Source organism: Chelonia mydas, chromosome 17 (genome assembly GCF_015237465.2).
Source record: "Chelonia mydas isolate rCheMyd1 chromosome 17, rCheMyd1.pri.v2, whole genome shotgun sequence".
NCBI lineage: Eukaryota > Metazoa > Chordata > Testudines > Cheloniidae > Chelonia > Chelonia mydas.
In genome coordinates, this window is record NC_051257.2 from 9209408 (window position 1) to 9227376 (window position 17969).

General features: G+C 37.2%; 1 protein-coding gene across 5 annotated transcripts in view; it reads right to left on the reverse strand.

Moving 5' to 3' along the window:
- NF1 (neurofibromin 1) overlaps nt 1-17969 on the reverse strand; it is a 168051-nt gene that overhangs the window by 121591 nt on the left and 28491 nt on the right. For 4 of the 5 annotated variants that reach the window (XM_037880588.2, XM_037880586.2, XM_037880587.2 and 1 more), the window contains exons 9-16: nt 15171-15344; nt 14394-14516; nt 14020-14094; nt 12122-12253; nt 7938-8072; nt 6583-6696; nt 3643-3722; nt 1404-1527 (exon numbers count right to left, since the gene is read on the reverse strand). In XM_037880588.2, coding sequence (XP_037736516.1) covers nt 1404-1527; nt 3643-3722; nt 6583-6696; nt 7938-8072; nt 12122-12253; nt 14020-14094; nt 14394-14516; nt 15171-15344 — 957 coding nt within the window. Of the gene's footprint in view, nt 1-1403; nt 1528-3642; nt 3723-4951; nt 4996-6582; nt 6697-7937; nt 8073-12121; nt 12254-14019; nt 14095-14393; nt 14517-15170; nt 15345-17969 lie in introns of those variants that run through there. The other variant, XM_037880589.1, reaches the window with a different exon arrangement.

Consider the following 17969-nt stretch of genomic DNA (forward strand, 5'->3'; position numbering starts at 1 on the left):
CACATCCAACTCATGGAGATCAAACTCCCCAGGTGAGCCATGGAGGAAAAGTAACAGAAGTTGAAAGTTTGAAACAGCTTTTAGTAAGAACCTCAGGCAAAGGGGTTAAGTATCATCTTGTTCTCGTGGAAAATGGTGAATGGAGGATGAATCGAGAGCCTAGAGTACAATGACATATTAAGTAGAGGTGATGATAACCAAAAGAGCTGCCCAAAGATTAAAATCACAAGAAGAGCTGGCCAAAATCAAGTCCCTCTGCATCTACAAGCACAACTGGAGGAGACTCTTAAGTTTCTTAATGTGTAAAACAAGATGGATAGCCCAGTTGCAGGAGTGAGATATGCACAAACAGTTGCAAGCTAAGCCTCCAGAAAAGTAAAGAAACTGGACTTCAGAGAAACCAGGAATCCCACTTGAGATACTAAAAATACAGTGAGCAATAGTGCTTTTGGAATCCTGGGTACCAGATACACTAAAATGGAAGTTGTGCGGGAACTTTAATTTTTTCCCCACATTTTATAAATACTGAATAGGAGATACCCAAGGAACAGGCCTATCTGGTAGTCAGCATAAGAAAGACTGAGAAAAAAGTTCATGTAGTAACAAAGCTAATAATAGGGATACAAGTGGCAAACAAGTCACACACACTAATCCTCGCTCTAAAATGGACATCCTCTCTTATTTAAGAAACATTGTATATGTGAAGAAGTCCAGAAATAAAGACAGAATGTCCTTTAATCACTGGTATTTTAAGTTATCTGGAACTGAAGTTTGAGAACACTACTCCCTCTTCTCTACCCTGATTAGGCCTTCTTTACTGTTGAGTATGTAACAGGTTTGGTTTTCCATCTAGCTACTGATTTTCTCAGAGGTGATCTTGCAATAGCTAGAGAGAGTCTGGGCTTGTACTTTGACACAGTCAGACGATCAGAAAGAGAAGTAGGACAGAATTTTGGAAGTCATTCTACCATGTCAGAAGAAAGGGTATCTTATTGTGTCTGAAGATGTACATGTTATCCTCATCATCATCTTTCTTGCACTGACAGAAATTTCTTACAATTTTCATATATAAAGCAACAGTGATCAACAAGTCTTTAGTTCCGCAAAGAACATTTTTCAAACCTTTTGGAAGACATGCATTTCCTATGCAGAAACAGAAAAAAGAAAAATTCTACGCAGTTTTAGCTATGTATTTAAAAAGACCTAACCAAATGTAGACCATTCGAGACCATGATATATATCTATATCACATTCTGCTCTGTAAAGAAAGAAAGTGCATTAAACACAACTAAAGGTGGAGCTAGTAAAATTTCTTTCAATCACAAAGAAATTACCCATATACAGAGGTAATAAAGTAAAAAAGAAAAACCTGATTTAATAGATTAACATTAACATTTACTTACTTTATTTTTCAGAAGAAATTTGTTCCTACAGATCAGAATCTCACGCAACCACTTGAGGATTTCTGTGCTGCTGAGCATCTGATGACCAGTTAGTTTCTTGCAGATATAGAAAAGCATTTGTGAACTGCAGCAAAATGAAATTCAGTATTAGCTATATTATCTAATAATCCAAATACAATTTCTTGATAAAGACATAGCATCATAGAACTGAAAGGGATCTCGAGAAGTCATCTAGTCAAGTCCCCTGGCAGTAATAAGTATTATCTAGACCATCCCTGACAGGTGTTTGTACAACCTGCTCTTAAAAATCCCCAATGATGGAGATTCCACAACCTGCCTAGGCAATTTATTCCAGTGCTTAACCACTCTGACAGTTAGGAAGTTTTTCTTAATGTCCAACCTAAACCGCCCTTGCTACAATTTAAGCCCATTGCTTCTTGTCCTATCCTCAGAGTTTAAGAACAACAATTTTTCTCCCTCCTCCTTGTAACAACCTTTTATGTACTTGAAAACCATTATGTCCCCCCTCAGTCTTCTCTTCTCCAGACTAAACAACCCCAATTTTTTCAATCTTCCCTCTTAGGTCAGGTTTTCTAGACCTTTCATCATTTTTGTTTCTATTCTCTAGACTTTCTCCAATTTGTCCACATCTTTCCTGAAACGTGGCACCCAGAACTGGACACAATACTCCAGTTGAGGCCTAATCAGCGCGGAGTAGAGCAGAAGAATTACTTCTCATGTCTTGCTTACAATACTCCTGCTAATACATCCCGGAATTGCGTCTGGTTTTTTTGCAACAGCGTTACACTGTTGACTCATTTAGCTTGTGATCCACTATGACCCCCAGATCCTTTTCCGCAGTACTCCTTCCTAGGCAGTCATTCCCCATTTTGTTTGTGTGCATATATCCATATATCATTACATGGCATCAAGGAATCAGTAGGAATATCCTATATGACATAATAGTCCATTTAAAATATAAAGAGTATATTTTAAATAACAAAGCTGTCCCCTTCCACCTCCCAACAGGCCATTTTTTATTCCCTAGAGGAAATTAAGTGATTTTGGTACTTCTCAGATGTCCAGTCTTCAGGGCTGTTGATTCAGAAGACCTCCATTTATCACAGAACTGATCCAGCTCAGACAGTGGCAGTAAATGTTTACCTACATTGCCCTTATGTGTCTCAACTCTGTTAGTAAGGAACACACATCTAGGAGTGTTCGTTCAAATCCATTCAGTACTCTGTTAAAACTGCCGAAGAGTCCCGATTAGTGTCAGTTTTTATGGGTTTTTTGCCCCCAGCCTGAACAGACAACAAACTCATTATAGCTATATAATATAGTTTCAATTACTGCTAGCCTAGGCAGGACTCAAGCCAAAAATGTAAAGGTGAAAGCCTATCCCCATTACCAATCCCTGAAGCCATATAATGCACCAATGAAGACTAATTTATTGATGTGGAGAGCAATGTGTTCTGGAAACGTATACTAAATTCCTTTCTCCTACCAAAAAAAAAAAAAATTGTGTACTGATACACATCCTATGACAAAGCATGAAATATTTTAAGTTTATTTTCATGATTCACAATTTCAGGTTCATGCAGGGTCACATTTAATGTCCATTTTTGCCTTCTTGTGAGTGCTGAAATACCTTTTCCCTAATAGTCTCATCTATCGAGTCAATTGCTGCAATTGTTATATTATAAGTTATAAAATAAAATGCAAGATTATCTTAGTCAATAGAATTCTTTATTAAAAAACCCTTTAGGACAAGGCAGGTGACTCGCACCAGTGAAATGAACTTCCACATAAAGTGAGCTTTAGTTTCAGAAATAATATTAAGTAATTCCATAAGGGTGGGTTTGCTGGATTTATCCTGCCTTAGTGCATAAATACAATTTTTTAAAAAGCAAATAGTAAGCATTTCAATCAGATAATTAAAAATATGTTTATAATTTTTATCTTAACAGCCACAGTTACAACTGAATACTGGATTAAAAACCTCTGACAAAGCTAGCAAGATATCTGTGACATGCAATTTCTGTAAAAGTTAACTAGTAAAATGGAAAAAGATTTCTGTGAAACTAAACAAGATAGCGTATACATGAATAGTTTTGGTTTTAGAGACATATTGAAACTACTTGGCTTTTTTCAGACAAGTATAAACCACAGCTACTTCAAAAGAAAAGACACCTCAGACAGGGCTATTTATCTGATTTATAAAAGCTCATTTACCTACCTAATTTCCCAAAATGTTTCTATGGGTGCATCTGGATTCCATAAATCAATGCTGTCTAACTGATGAAGAACTAGCAAGGCCTGAATTCAAACAGAGTAGCTTTTCACTTAAGAGAAAATAATTTGCAAAGTACTTCAGCATATGCAGCAAAGTAGATTAAATATATATGAATCCAAGTATTAATTATATTTACATTTAAAATAGTAAATCTAACGGAAAACAAAAATATGCAATCTTTTTTTATGGAAAAGCAGAAGTTCATTATTAAGCAAGCTTCCATAATCATCTTTTAAGCTTTTATTAAATATTTACAACCCAAACTTGATACATTATCTTGTATTACTTGCATGTGAATCTCCAAAATGAACCAAGGACATGTCAAGTCTTTTAAAAAGGGAACTTTTTACTTTAGTGTTTACTTCAATGACCCATCTGGAAAAATGTAATGAAACAGCAATCCTGCTGGTATAAAACTAGAATAGCAACAATAGAGCATCATCTGTAGTTGAAGAATTCTGTTATAAGAGAAGAGGGGCAATTTCTTTGTTTACAAATTGCAAAAAGTTAATTAAAATAACAGTACGTTCTCACCAGAACTGGGAGAGTATTAGCAAGCATATTTCAAAAATATTCATTTTCATTTTTAAAAATTATGTTTGCACCTCTTTGGGGTTTATTTTCTTCAATTATTCTCTTGCACAAGTTTATTGGTTTAAGGAAACAGCAAGGTTTAAACAACTATTGAAAAATGTTTGCAGAAAAGTAATTATGAATTTTAAATATGCATAGTCACACCAGAAACTTGAAAGAATAGAAATGGACTATGTGACCTATGTGCCCAATCAAAAGTGACAGCTCATATAGCAAATACTCACAAATGAGCTCAACACCAATAATTTCTTTGGGAAAATATTTGGCAAATAAATGTGAGAAAAATCACAAAGTCACGGACAATGAGCAAGCAGAAAAAGTAGAACTGCTGGTTACAAGTTATTCACCAAAATATAGTTATGGCAAGCTCTCAAGAGCAAGGGAAATTTAAATTAAAAGCTGCCACGTCATCCGTAACTATCCTTGGGTATTGTGACAAATGAGATGCTTCATGTAAGATCACCTACTGTTTGAAGACCCCTGCTAAAATGTCCAAAGAAATTTAATACTCTGGTGTTCATAAAAAAAATTAAATAAAAAATAAATAAATAAAAAATCAACGATAGAATAAGCAGCTCTACCTCAAATTCCTAACTTTATCAATCTAACAAATTCCATGAAAGCAGAGATTGTAAGAGCTGTGGTGGCAAAATAATACCATTGAAAGTGACATTTCCATCAGCTAGGGCAGATCCCCACACACTTGTGTAGCAACTTTTAATGATTTTCAGAATAGTTCGTAACAGGAACCACTTTGAAATAACTAAGCTAGAAGAAAAAAAGATGGTAAGTGGGTTAAAGATTGAGGACATAAAACACACCAGATTCTCAGCTAGTGTAAATTGCTGGTACTCCATTCAAAACAGAGCTACCTCGGCTTACTCCAGATCAAAGTCTGGCCCAGCATGCCTAAACTAAGTAACATAACTAACGGAAAATCAAATCCTTCATCTAATACAATACTATACATTAGAGGATGGGTTTGGCAGAGTTTGTCATATTTAAAATTGTCCAAAACACTTTCAAGCCAATCACAGTACGCTTATTTAAAAAGACACCACTGTATTCTGGGCCAAAACAACATACCCAGAATACGGATACTATAACATTTGGAGCCATTATCATTGATGGAAATGCCGCAATGCAAGCCGCAGAATTTAGCTACAAAGATTGAGTGAAGCAGTAAAAGCAACACCCTGAAGAATGTTTTAGATATCCTTTCCTTCAATATTTGAAAGTTTTCCCCTAGAAGTGTGGAAGATGGAAGTCTTAGACACAGTGCTCCTGATGACATGTGAGAGCCTCAAATCACAGTAATCCAGGACAATTTAATAACTTGTAATTTAACTGGGACATAGAATCTTTCCTTCTCACACACCAAAAGAAATTGACATCTCTAGTTTCAATATATTTTAAATCTGTTATACATTTCTACCACCAAGAAAACGCATGAACGTACCAACTGAATGGCAACTTACTCAGCAGCCTTACATTAGCAATATGGCATGGACGGCTTAGAAATCAATCTTGGTGTTTTGCCTGCTGGACTACTGAAGCTCATTTACCTCAAGTGTGGTGCACTTTAATTACAGAGCAAGCAGGAAAAGGATTTTAACAGCCTTAGGGTTAGAAGTACTTGCCTGCTTATATGCCCCCTCCACACTTGCTGATTCAGAAAGTAACCATCATTGGCCATGGTCCCAGAGGTAAAAATGAATGTTTATCTCAGCCAGCCAGGAAGAACTGGGGCGGACAGGCAGGCTGTTAGTGGAGGGATTTTAACAGTGCTCTCTACAATGTAGTGGAAGATCCATAAAACCCCTTCTGAAATAGATCTTGGTTAAGGCCAGCTTCAGTGAGGAACAAATCTCTCAGTGACATGGGACGACCACAGAAGACAATTCCCTATCATACCTTTGAAATCTTTCCTTAAATAGGCCTTTGCTGTATTGTATTGCAAACTTTCAATTGAACATACTTTTAGAAAAATGCATCAATACAGACCAAACACTAAAGGCTCATCTACACACCAAGTTACTGAGGACATTGCTACAGTGCAGTCAAAGTCCCCGAGTGCTGTACCAATGTCCACAAGGCCATGCTGCAAGCTGGTGCGCTGCAAATTCACACCCTAGCTTGCAGAGTGGTAACTTGCCATTTAGACAAGCTCTAACACTCAACTTTGGAAACAAACTGATCAATACTTAAAAGCTTTTACACAAAAAGCCTGATATGCTCGGCACAATTCGCAAGCTAATCACCCTGCGTGGGGAAGAACACTTCCCTTACCTCCATGGCTTCTTGGGCTATTTCTGGCATGTTGGACTGTGGAACAAGTTGTACAAGTCCAGTAATTAATTCAGCAGTGCTACTCTGTGTCTCAGGCCCTTGCTTCCTTGGATTCTAAACAGTAAAGGGAAAAAATGGTTTAAAAAGCAACGTTGTTCAGAAATGGGCCATGTTTTATCTGCTCTGAAAATGTAAACCCTTCCAATATCCTGGCCAACAGCATTCACAGAACTAAATTAACCTCAGGCAGACTTAAGGTGACTACTTTCACAGATCCTCATACAAGTAAAGAGGGATTGGTGAGTTGGTTTTGTTTGTTTGTTTTTTGAGATAGTCCTTGAATGTCATACTTTTTTGGGGCAATCTAGAAAAAAAATTCAAACTGAAGAGTAAACAAAACAGACAAAATAAAATTTCACAACCCTCACTATAAGATTCAGATTGTAATAAAATGATTATGATTATTTGGCAATATTGTACATCCAATGTTATTTTCAAGATGTACATTTAACATAACTGGAACTAATTTCTGATGCTTGGGTTAGAGTTGATCTCCATATTATGATTTGCAGAATCCGAGAAAAATTATTTGAAAGGAACCTTACGGAATACCCATTATGACATCAATTTACAAACAAAGCATATCTTAGTAAGTTTACTGTCCTCTCTTTTTCATGTCTCCCTTATGATTCTTTGGTGACTTTCCCTCAGTCTTTCCTCAGTGTTACCCGTAACATCTCTTCTATCATATTTTTAGAAGTTGAGTTCATTAATTTCTCTCTAGTATTCTTTTTTGTTTTTCTGCTCGAGATTTTTACCCTAATTCTTTTTCCTGATGGTATTTTCTTCCCCAATCCATTTCCCCTCTATTCAGGTTTACGGGTTCTATACTCTTTGTCACTTTAATCTGGCGCTCTCTAGAACCAAAGAACTTCATGCCCTGCAGTCTCGCTATCTTGTCGTCTCATTCTTGACAAAATGATCAGCAACTAGGATGACTGTCTGGGATCTGTCCTAATGCACTGCCCAGGTTCACCACATTACTGATAAGCAGAAGAAATACAGTGGGATGGGCCTGGTGTTTATATAATGGACATTAGGAAAGCTGCCTTCAAAAATTGTCTTGATTGGATGACGGAAAGAGAAAAAAGTATCATCCTAGAGCTAAACCTTTGGGTTTGAATTTTTATTTTTTTACCAATTTTATTACTTTGTTTTTGGTATTTATACTTTAGTGACTTTATTTCCTAGGTTTATTTATATGATGACTTCATATTTAACAAAAAGCTAAAATGCTTTTTCAATATTTCTTTTAACATCAAGATTTCACTAATTCAACAGTAACATTTACTTACATACAGCAAGAGCTTTGGATCAGCATGTAACAGTTTTACCATGGATAACAGCAAAAACTTATAACTTCTGGTTTCCAAGTCTGTAGGTTTTTCTTTAAATTTAAGGCTTGTCATTTTCTCTTTAAATGTAAGACTCTAAGGAAAAAATATTACAGCATTTGTCAAAGAAGTACTGCATATAGCGGGGTTGATAATTTAACATTTTTAAAAGCTTATTTTTATAATCAATAATGCATGAAAGGGAACAGGTATCATATGGCTAACAATTGTATATGCAATTCAGTAAAGTATAAATATAACTTTTGTACTTTACCCTTTTATGTATTCACTAACCTTTTACGTATTAAAAATATAGTTTGTTTAAAAATAAGCTATAGTTTTAATTAAAACTATATGTAAGTGAAAAAGAATTTCATCTGTTAATAAGTTGCCCACAAAAGGTTTTCTGAAATTGGGGAAAAACCTATGAAAATAATTATTCCAATACTAAGAAAATCAGATATACCTACTAATAAAATATTGTAATGTTTTTTTAATCCCTCAAACAACAACAAAAATCAAAATACTTATGCTGGCACAGCAATCGATGGTTTTAATTTAACTTCAACATCTTGGGGTTTTTTTTTTTTTAATAAGTTTAGATTTTTAAAACAGAATTAGTTTAAATCACAGTAATGTTAACATGCTGTTTTTCGGTATTAATGTAAATGACAATACTTTAAGGCAGGTTTCAGAGTAACAGCCGTGTTAGTCTGTATTCGTAAAAAGAAAAGGAGTACTTGTGGCACCTTAGAGACTAACCAATTTATTTGAGCATAAGCTTTCGTGAGCTCACGAAAGCTTATGCTCAAATAAATTGGTTAGTCTCTAAGGTGCCACAAGTACTCCTTTTGTTTTTACTTTAAGGCAAGAACTCACTCTTCTCACATTTTAAGCAGCAGCAGCTGTGTTACTCTATTTTAATGCAATGGATCTCTGAAAAATGTGTCTTGCAGTTTTCAGATGGTGCTGAATCATTAGTAAAATACAGAGGCCCGGTCTACACTACACAGTTAGGTCAACATATGGCAGCTTACGTTGACCTAATTATGTCAGTGTACACACTACAGCCTTGTCCCAATGATGCAAGAGCCCTACTACACTGACATAACTCTACCTCCATGAGAGGCTTATGTCGAAGTAGTTAGGGCAACGCAGTGTCTGTGTAGACAGTGTATTCCTTACATCAGCTGTTGAGTGTCTTATCAATTTCACGGCTCTCCCGGAGCTGGAGCCATTAAATTGACAAGGAAGCCTGGCTCCAGGCTCCCCAACCGGGCTGCTGCCAAGTCTCTGCTCCAAGCTGGGCTGCCAGTCAGGCTCCCAACTTGGGCTGCCACCCGGGCTCCCAGATCTCTGCTGTGCCCCCTGGGTTTTGGCTCTACACTCCCTGCTGGGAGCCTGGCTGCACTGAGGCTCTCCACTGGGAGCCCAGCTGCTGCCCGTGCTCTCACTTCCCTGCCAGGAGCATGGCCGCTGACTGGGCTCCGGGTACATATCTCCCCACTGGAGGTGAGAAGCCCTAGGAGCAGCTGGGCTCCTGGCTGGGAACTGCGCACAGCTGAGAGCCTTAGCTCCCAGTCGCCCACACTGCCCCCTTCAGTTGGTGGAAGCGCTCTGGTGAGGAGGAGACAGAAGGAAAGTAGACAGAAGGAGAGTAGCGTGATCATAGATTGACTTAACACTGTAGTATAGAAATGCCCGTACAGTACTCTAACACAGGCTAAAGTCAGAGGAAGTTAGCTTCATTTGAAGAGGAATGGTGAAATACTACTCATACAATATTCAATTTCCTCATCTGCATGGGAGGAGATTCTAATGCCTCTGTTCATCCTAGCTCACCAGGGAAACCGTTATGCAATTCAGATATGAAAAAAATCTGAACGAGGTGAGAGTCTACCACCTTTATAAGTAAGTGTGACAATCTGTCCCGAGATATGGCCTATGCACCTTCACACAAATGGACACACAGAGAATTACAGTTAACTATGTAAAGTTACACTACTGGACAGAGGAAGCTCTCAGGAGTTATTTGATATCTGCAAAGGAGTTTCTTCAGTACAACTAAGAAATATGTTAATCCTTGTTCAGTGACCTTGATCAAAGGGGGAATTACCCTCCACATCTGACAAATATCTGGATGTTGCTAATTATGAGAGCTTAAAAGTTAGTCTAATTTACAAATGTATGCCCTCATCTTGCAAAACTTACAAATATGCGTAATTTTAAGCATATGAATGGCTCCCATTGCATATTGGCCGTGTTTTTTCAATCTCATTATAAACAATATTTTGACTAAACTATAAATTGTTTGGGACAGAGACCTTTTTGTTCTGTGCTTGTATAGAGCCTAGCACAATGAAATGCCAGGGTTCCTAGGTGCTACCACAATGCTATTTTTTGTCCAAACTGTATAATCTTTAATTAGCATCTAATTTTGCTTACTTTTTAAGTCTGTGAAAATAGGAATATTTAAAATGATAGTATTTCAAGTTTTACAATTTATTTTATTGAGTTTTATATGCATGAGGGACTCAACAATAGCAGTGAACACAGTATTCTTTAAAAACTTAAATAAATTCATCCCTGGGAAGATACCTTTCAAGCAGTAACACTGAAGTTGCAAGCTTTTTATTTTAACTTTTTGATCTACAGATTTATACCCTGGAACAAAAAAGTAGTCTCAAAGATTACAAGCCTGTTCTTGAATTCTTTTCAAGTATGGCTTTGTGTAATTACAAATTTGAGACTTTATAATCCCAAACTATTTTGCTAAAAAAAATTCGATTTCACTCTTAAAGATGCACAATAAAATCTCATACTCAAAGCATCTGACAAAAAGTGACAACTGTACTGCCAGAGAAAACTGCTACTGTATATGATCAGTTTGTCACAATTAAGGGAACTCTGAAAAGAAAAGCATGGCAGAAAGGAAGCTGTATGGTTTATCTGATCTGTGAAATGATTTATTTACTTCATACAACCTATAAGTGAAGACATGCTACATATTCCATCTGAAATGAAGTGATGTGACTACAATGGTAACTATACACAGAAAAGTCAAAGAAATTGAAGGCTTTTCTGCGGTAGTTACAATGGGTCATACTTACAGCAACAGAGGCCCACTGCCATGCAAAACAGTGACTGGTTGGCATCTGATCATGTGAGCGACAGCAGCCAATAAGAACAGAAAATAAGAAGCAGAAGACAAAGCACCACCAATCAATCTCAGAGTTGCCAAGTACAATACCCTTGCTATATTCTCAACAGATGAATGTACAGATATAAAAACTGAGTTAAACAATTCTACAACGTTCAACTAAACCTGCCCAATCATTTTCTTTTAAACAAAATACTGAATTATTAGGAATATTTCAGCTGCATGTATAGCTTAGGCCTTCTGCTACAGTAAATATCTGGGACACTGAAAACTATATCTTTTCAAAAAACAAACAAGTTAACTTCACACAATATAGAAAGTCCTAAACTGAAAGTTCAAAATGAGCAGAACTACTCAAAAGACATTTGGATAGCATACTACAGACTAATCCATGATTTACTGAAGATTTTTATAAAGATGATCAAAGCAGTTTTCATTTCATAATGCTTGCAAATCTTTACAATTTCTGTGCTGTCACTAAGACCAAACAGCCAACATGCTTAAGACAAAGTAAAACAAACAAAAAGCATTTCAAATCAAAAACTCCTGCTCATCATCAATGTAGAAATGCAGCAGATACTGAAATTTATTCTGCTGTATGCAGCAGAGGGTAGAATTATTCTGATTATGAAAAAAAAAAAAAAAAAGGTCAAGTATTACCTTCACTAAATAGGCCTGGATATAGCAAGACACCTTAAAAGAACAGTCAGACTGTATTACAGAAAGTAGATTATTTCTATCTTGTCGGTCTGAGAGCAGCATAAAAGCTAAGAAACAAGATCACTTATTAACTTAGTAGGAATACTTTGTGAATATACAGAATACTGCAAGGTTTACAGAGCATGTAAGGCTCTCTGTTGCTTTAGGGATTGCTACATTTTTACTCTATCTTCCAGACTAACATTGATGAATAAAACAGCAGGAATGGAATGGAGACAGAAAATGCAATGGACAGTAATTGTTACATCACAGCCCCAAGGCTTACCGGTGTCATACGAATTGCTGGATGGGCCCCACAACCCTGCACAGCTTTCTGAAGTGTTTCACTGAACATGCTGCGGAGTTCCACGGCGTGACAGTACACAGCATCAATCTTGGGCCACCAGTCCACTTCAGACTAGGAAGAAAATACACTGGTACTTAAAAAGTAGCAGGTCATACAAATCACAATCTATTTAAAACAAAAACCCAAAACAGACTACTTGCTGCCATAATTGGTTTTTTCAGTCAGTAAGTACTTCAAGATCAGTGTCAGACTGACATTGGAGAAGTTAGTAGCAGATTACAAAAGCAAGCCAAATTAAAGAAGTTGCTACTTAAAGTCCAGTTTAAGACATGAATATTCGAAATGGGTTATGCATTACTATTCAAAGGGCAAATAATTTTCACAACAAAGATTTCATTAGCTTGGAATCAGTTTTTTTTTCTACTCCAAGTTTTCTGTTTTCTTTTGCCAGAAGGGGTTAAATTAAGACCCTTTTCCCTAATGGTTTTGTGCTTCATCAAAAACTACTTCCATACTTGCAGTATTAGGAAACACGCAGTCACTTTTATCGAAGACAAGTGGGCACGGAGAGTTGTGCTTTAGCATTAAAGACCAAAAAAGGCTCAAACTCAGCCTGAGAGCAGTGCAAAGTCCATGTATGAACTGTACATTCTATTAGACAACAAAAATTAAGCAGAAATTATTATAGAAAAGAACCATTTAAAGGCCAAAAGTTAATTTTATAAATGTTTTAAAACGAAAATCAAATTTCACGTTTCAGTGAAAGCCACTAGTTACAGGAGCTTTCTGTTCAAAGCTCGTCCCACAGCTAGTGCACAACTACCACAAGAGCAGCCCTAGGGAGAGCCCACAGGGTTTGGGGCAGGCTACTGCTTTAGCAAAAACCTGTGATGCTCCAAGTCACACAGTGCAATGTGCTTTAAATATTTTTAAATCTCTCTGGATTATGGGTCTAATCTCTGTTCTAGGAATATTTATTTTTTTAAAATAAATGAGTGTCCTGTCTTTTTACCCCACACCAAATGGAGATAATAGGCGTAAGCCTCGCCCATCTGTTCATTGCATTTACCTGTTGTCTCTCATTTTATACTTGGATTATAAACTCTTTTGGGCAGGGACCACCTACTTTGTATGAGTGTACAGCGCTTGCCCTAATGGGGCCCTTTTCCATGACTAGGACTCCTTTTCCATGACTGGCATAACACCACCAATACCACCTAGCACGTACGTAGCATTTTACAAAGGAGGTACACATCATTATTACCATTTTATGGATGAGAAAACTAAAGCACAGAGAAGTGAAGTGACTTGACTTGCCCCAGGTCACCCAGTAGCTGAGCTGGGAATGGAACCCAGATCTGTCGAGTCCCAGTCCACTGCTCCATCCACTAGGCAGTACTGCCTCCCATAATACAAATAATGAGTCTGAGGTCCTCCTCCCTTAAATGATCAATGTCAATACACTGGAAAGAGCAAGAGGGGTTGAAGCAGTGAAGGAACTGCTGCCATGCAACTATGGTGATTAGAATCTCGGCCTATTTTGAAACCTGATAAGTGGATAATGAGGAAGCTTGTTATGCAACAGGAAAATAGCACTTTATGTTAAAAACGATACAATAAACATGCTTTTTCCATCCTCACATTTCAGCACATTAAATTTGTACTGAGATGCAGACCTGTAACTCAGTGAGCCCAAGGTCGAAGAGACCTAAATCCACTGTCCATAAATGGGCAAATCTTGATGATTGTGCTAGAACTAGTAGAATGAACACAGTGCGCAAGATTTAGTCTACTGCCAATAGTCTATTCAAATGAATATTTCAATTCCTAAATAAAATCAACCACCTCTAGGCTAACTAAATACTTTTAAAACTTACATTTGTGATTATTCGCTGGAGTGAGTTAACCAGCACATAATGAAACGTTGATGGGGAATTCTGTGCCAAGCAAATCTAGAAGGAAAACATTAATATAAAAGCCATTTAGGAAAACTGTTATTCTTTAACATCTCTCAAGATCAGACTGAACAAAGCGCCAAAGCCCTTTTAGTAAATTTAAAAAATTTCAATACAAGCAGCATCAGAACAGCAGACAGACTGATACAAAATACTCAACACAAAGAATTTCTGACAAATATTAATAAGTTTGAAATTATTTATGAATTTCCGGCTGCCACTAGCACACCCTTGATATCTGACAAGTCATAAATCGCATCAGGAGACACTACTTGCCCATAAAATCATGGCCTCACCTTAAGGTATGGGTTCTTCTGAGGGTTTATGCGAAAGCAGGAAACTAAGCAGTCTATCATAAGGTCTACATCTGCATTCTGATTGCCTCTTGAGAAAGGTTTACTTGGATTAAACAGCAAGGTCTACATAAAAATTCAGATAAAAATGTTATTCCAGTCTGCTTGTAATATATCACTAATTTGTTAAAAAAATCAGAGAGTAGGTCACTCTAAACGTTACAATTTTAAAAATCTGCTAACATTCGTTATTTCTGAAACCTCTTAAATATTTAATCTTTAAAAAAGTCAACTTTTATAGATTTAATAGAGACAAAAAAGAAAATTCAGAACCTATCCCTTGCTTTTTAATTCACCCATATAATCTCAGAAGCTTGGTTGATTACATGTTGCAATACCCAGAGCTAAAGATGTATTTGGAAAAGCAAGAAGTAGTTTGGGCATTACATATGGGATGTAAGTGGGTAAATGTTGCATGAAGAGAATATAAAATTCCTTAGTGCTATTTAAGCCAAAAGGCATTCAGCAGAAACAAAAGGTAGGAAGTCAAGAGACAATGCGGGATTTGAGAGAAGGAAAGTAAGGAGTGAATGAAGAATCCTAGAGCTGCAATACTGGTGTATTTACAAAATACTAGAACATGCACAGCTTGCTTACAAAAATGCCACCAAAGATACTCCAAGACATTGGGCTCATTAGTAAAAGACAAACGAATCAATTTTCTCATCAGATCTAGAAAATGACAAAATGATTTCCAGGCTCCTCTCTCTTCCTCTTTACCTTAAGATCATCAACCATGGACTGCACGAGAAGGAAAATGACAGAATTATCTTCCCAGTTGATGTAGGTGGATGCTTTGCACAGTTTAACACAAGCAATAGCAGCACTTTCAGTCAGCTGTCTGCTCCCACTATGGCTTGCAAGTGCTTTCCTGAGGTTGTCCAGAAACAGTTTCTGCAGAATTCAAACATAAAAACCAAAAAAGAAAAGAAAAGAAATAGTTATAACCAATGTTTTAGGAGCTGTGGACAGAGCTTTTACATTTTTAAATACCAAAAAAAAAAAAAAATGGAAATACTGGTGTATCAGTTTAGAAAAGTATATTTTATTCTTTACACACTCACTTTGGACCATTCACATTTGTGTGAAGATACCATGATATATTCAGCTTGGCAGTGGCCAACTTGGATGCTCCAAGGATTGCTTATTTTTAGTTGTAGCCAAGTCAAATTCTGTGTTACAGAACTTCATTTGCACACCAAACTTTTCGGGTACAAAATATATCAGAAGGACAGAAGAAGGTCGTGTTGGTGGGGGAGTGGCACTATATGTGAAAGAAAGTGTAGAATCAAATGAAGTAAAAATCTTAAATGAACCAAACTGTACCATAGAATCTCTACGGATAGTAATTCCACGCTCGAATTAGAAGAATATAGCAGTAGGGATATATTACAGACCACCTGACCAGGATGGCGATAGTGACTGTGACATGCTCAGGGAGATGAGAGAGGCTATTAAAGTAAAAAACTCAGTAATAAGTGGGGGGATTTCAACTATCCCCATATTGACTGGATACACATCACCTCAGGACAGGATGCAGAGATAAAGTTTCTTAACACCTTAAATGACTGTTTCTTGGAGCAGCTAGTCCTGGATCCCACAAGAGGAGAGGCAATTCTTGATTTAGTCGTAATTGGAGCACGGGATCAGGTCCAAGAGGTGCATATAGCTGGACCGCTTGGTAACAGTGACCATAATATAATTAAATTTAACTCCCTGTGGTGGGGAAAACACCACAGCGGCCCAACACTATAGCATTTAATTTCAGAAAGGGGAACTACACAAAGATGAGGAGGTTAGTTAAACGGAAATTAAAAGGTACAGCACCAAAAGCAAAATCCCCGCAAGCTGCATGGAAACTTTTTAAAGACACCATAATAGAGGCTCAACTGAAATGTATACCCCAAATTTAAAAAAAAAAAAAAAGTAAGAGAACCAAAAAAAGAGCCACCATGGCTAAACAACAAAGTAAGAGAAGCAGTGAGAGGCAAAAAGGCATCCTTTGAAAAGTGGAGGTTAAACCCTAGTGAGGAAAACAGAAAGGAGCATAAACTCTGGCAAATGAAGTGTAAAAATATAATTAGGAAGGCCAAAAAAGAATTTGAAGAACAGCAAGCCAAAGACTCAACAATAGCAAAAAAAATTAAGTACATCAGAAGCAGGCAGCCTGCTAAACAACCGGTGGGGCCACTGGACGATAGAGATGCTAAAGGAGCACTCCAGGACGATAAGGCCATTGTGGAGAAACTAAATCAATTCTTTGCATCGGTCTTCAAGGTTGAGGATGTGAGGGAGATTCCCAAACCTGAGCCATTCTTTTTAGGTGACAAATCTGAGGAACTGTCCCAGACTGAGGTGTCATTAAAAGAAGTTTTGGAACAAATTGATAAACTAAACAGTAATAAGTCACCAGGACCAGATGGTATTCACCCAAGAGTTCTGAAGGAACTCAAATTGCAGGACTACTAACTATAGTCTGTAACCTATCATTTAAATCAGCTTCTGTACCAAATCACTGGAGGATAGCTATTGTGATGCTAATTTTTAAAAAGGGCTCCAAAGGTGACCCCGGAAATTACAGGCCTGTAAGCCTGACTTCAGTACTGAGCAAACTGGTTGAAACAACAGTAAAGAACAAAATTGTCACACACACAGACGAAAATAATTTGGGTTTTTTGGGGGGGGCGGGGGTCAATATGGCTTTTGTAAAGGGAAATCATGCCTCACAAATCTACTAGAATTCTTTGCGGGGGTCAAAGATTTGGACAAGGGGGATCCAATGGATATAGTGTGTTTAGATTTTCAGAAAGCCTTTGACAAGGTCCCTCACCAAAGGCTCTTAAGCAAAGTAAGCAGTCATGGGATAAGAGGAAAGGTCCTCTCATGGACTGGTAACTGGTTAAAAGATAGGAAACAAAGGGTAGGAATAAACGGTCAGTTCTCAGAATGGAGAGAGGTAAATAGTGGTGTCCCCCAGGAGCCTGTACTGGACCCAGTCCTATTCAACATATTCATAAATGATCTAGAAAAAGGGGTAAACAGTGAGATGGAAATATTTGCAGATGATACAAAACTACTCAAGATAGTTAAGTCCCAGGCAGACTGCAAAGAGCTACAAAAGGATCTTTCAAAACTGGGCAATTGGGCAACAAAATTGCAGACGAAATTCAATGTTGATAAATGCAAAATAATGGAATTGGAATGGAATAATTGGAAAACAATCCAAACTATACATATAAAATGATGGGGTCTAAATTAGCTGTTACCATTCAAGAAAGATCTTGGCGTCACTGTGACTAGTTCTCTCAAAACATCCACTCGATGTGCAGCGGCAGTCAAAAAAGCGAACAGAATGTTGGGAATCATTAAGAAAGGGATAGATTATAAAACAGAAAATATCATACTGCCTCTATATAAATCCATGGTACGCCCACATCTTGAATACCGCATGCAGATGTGGTCACCCTATCCCAAAAAAGACATACTGGAATTGGAAAAGGTTCAGAAAAGAGCAACAAA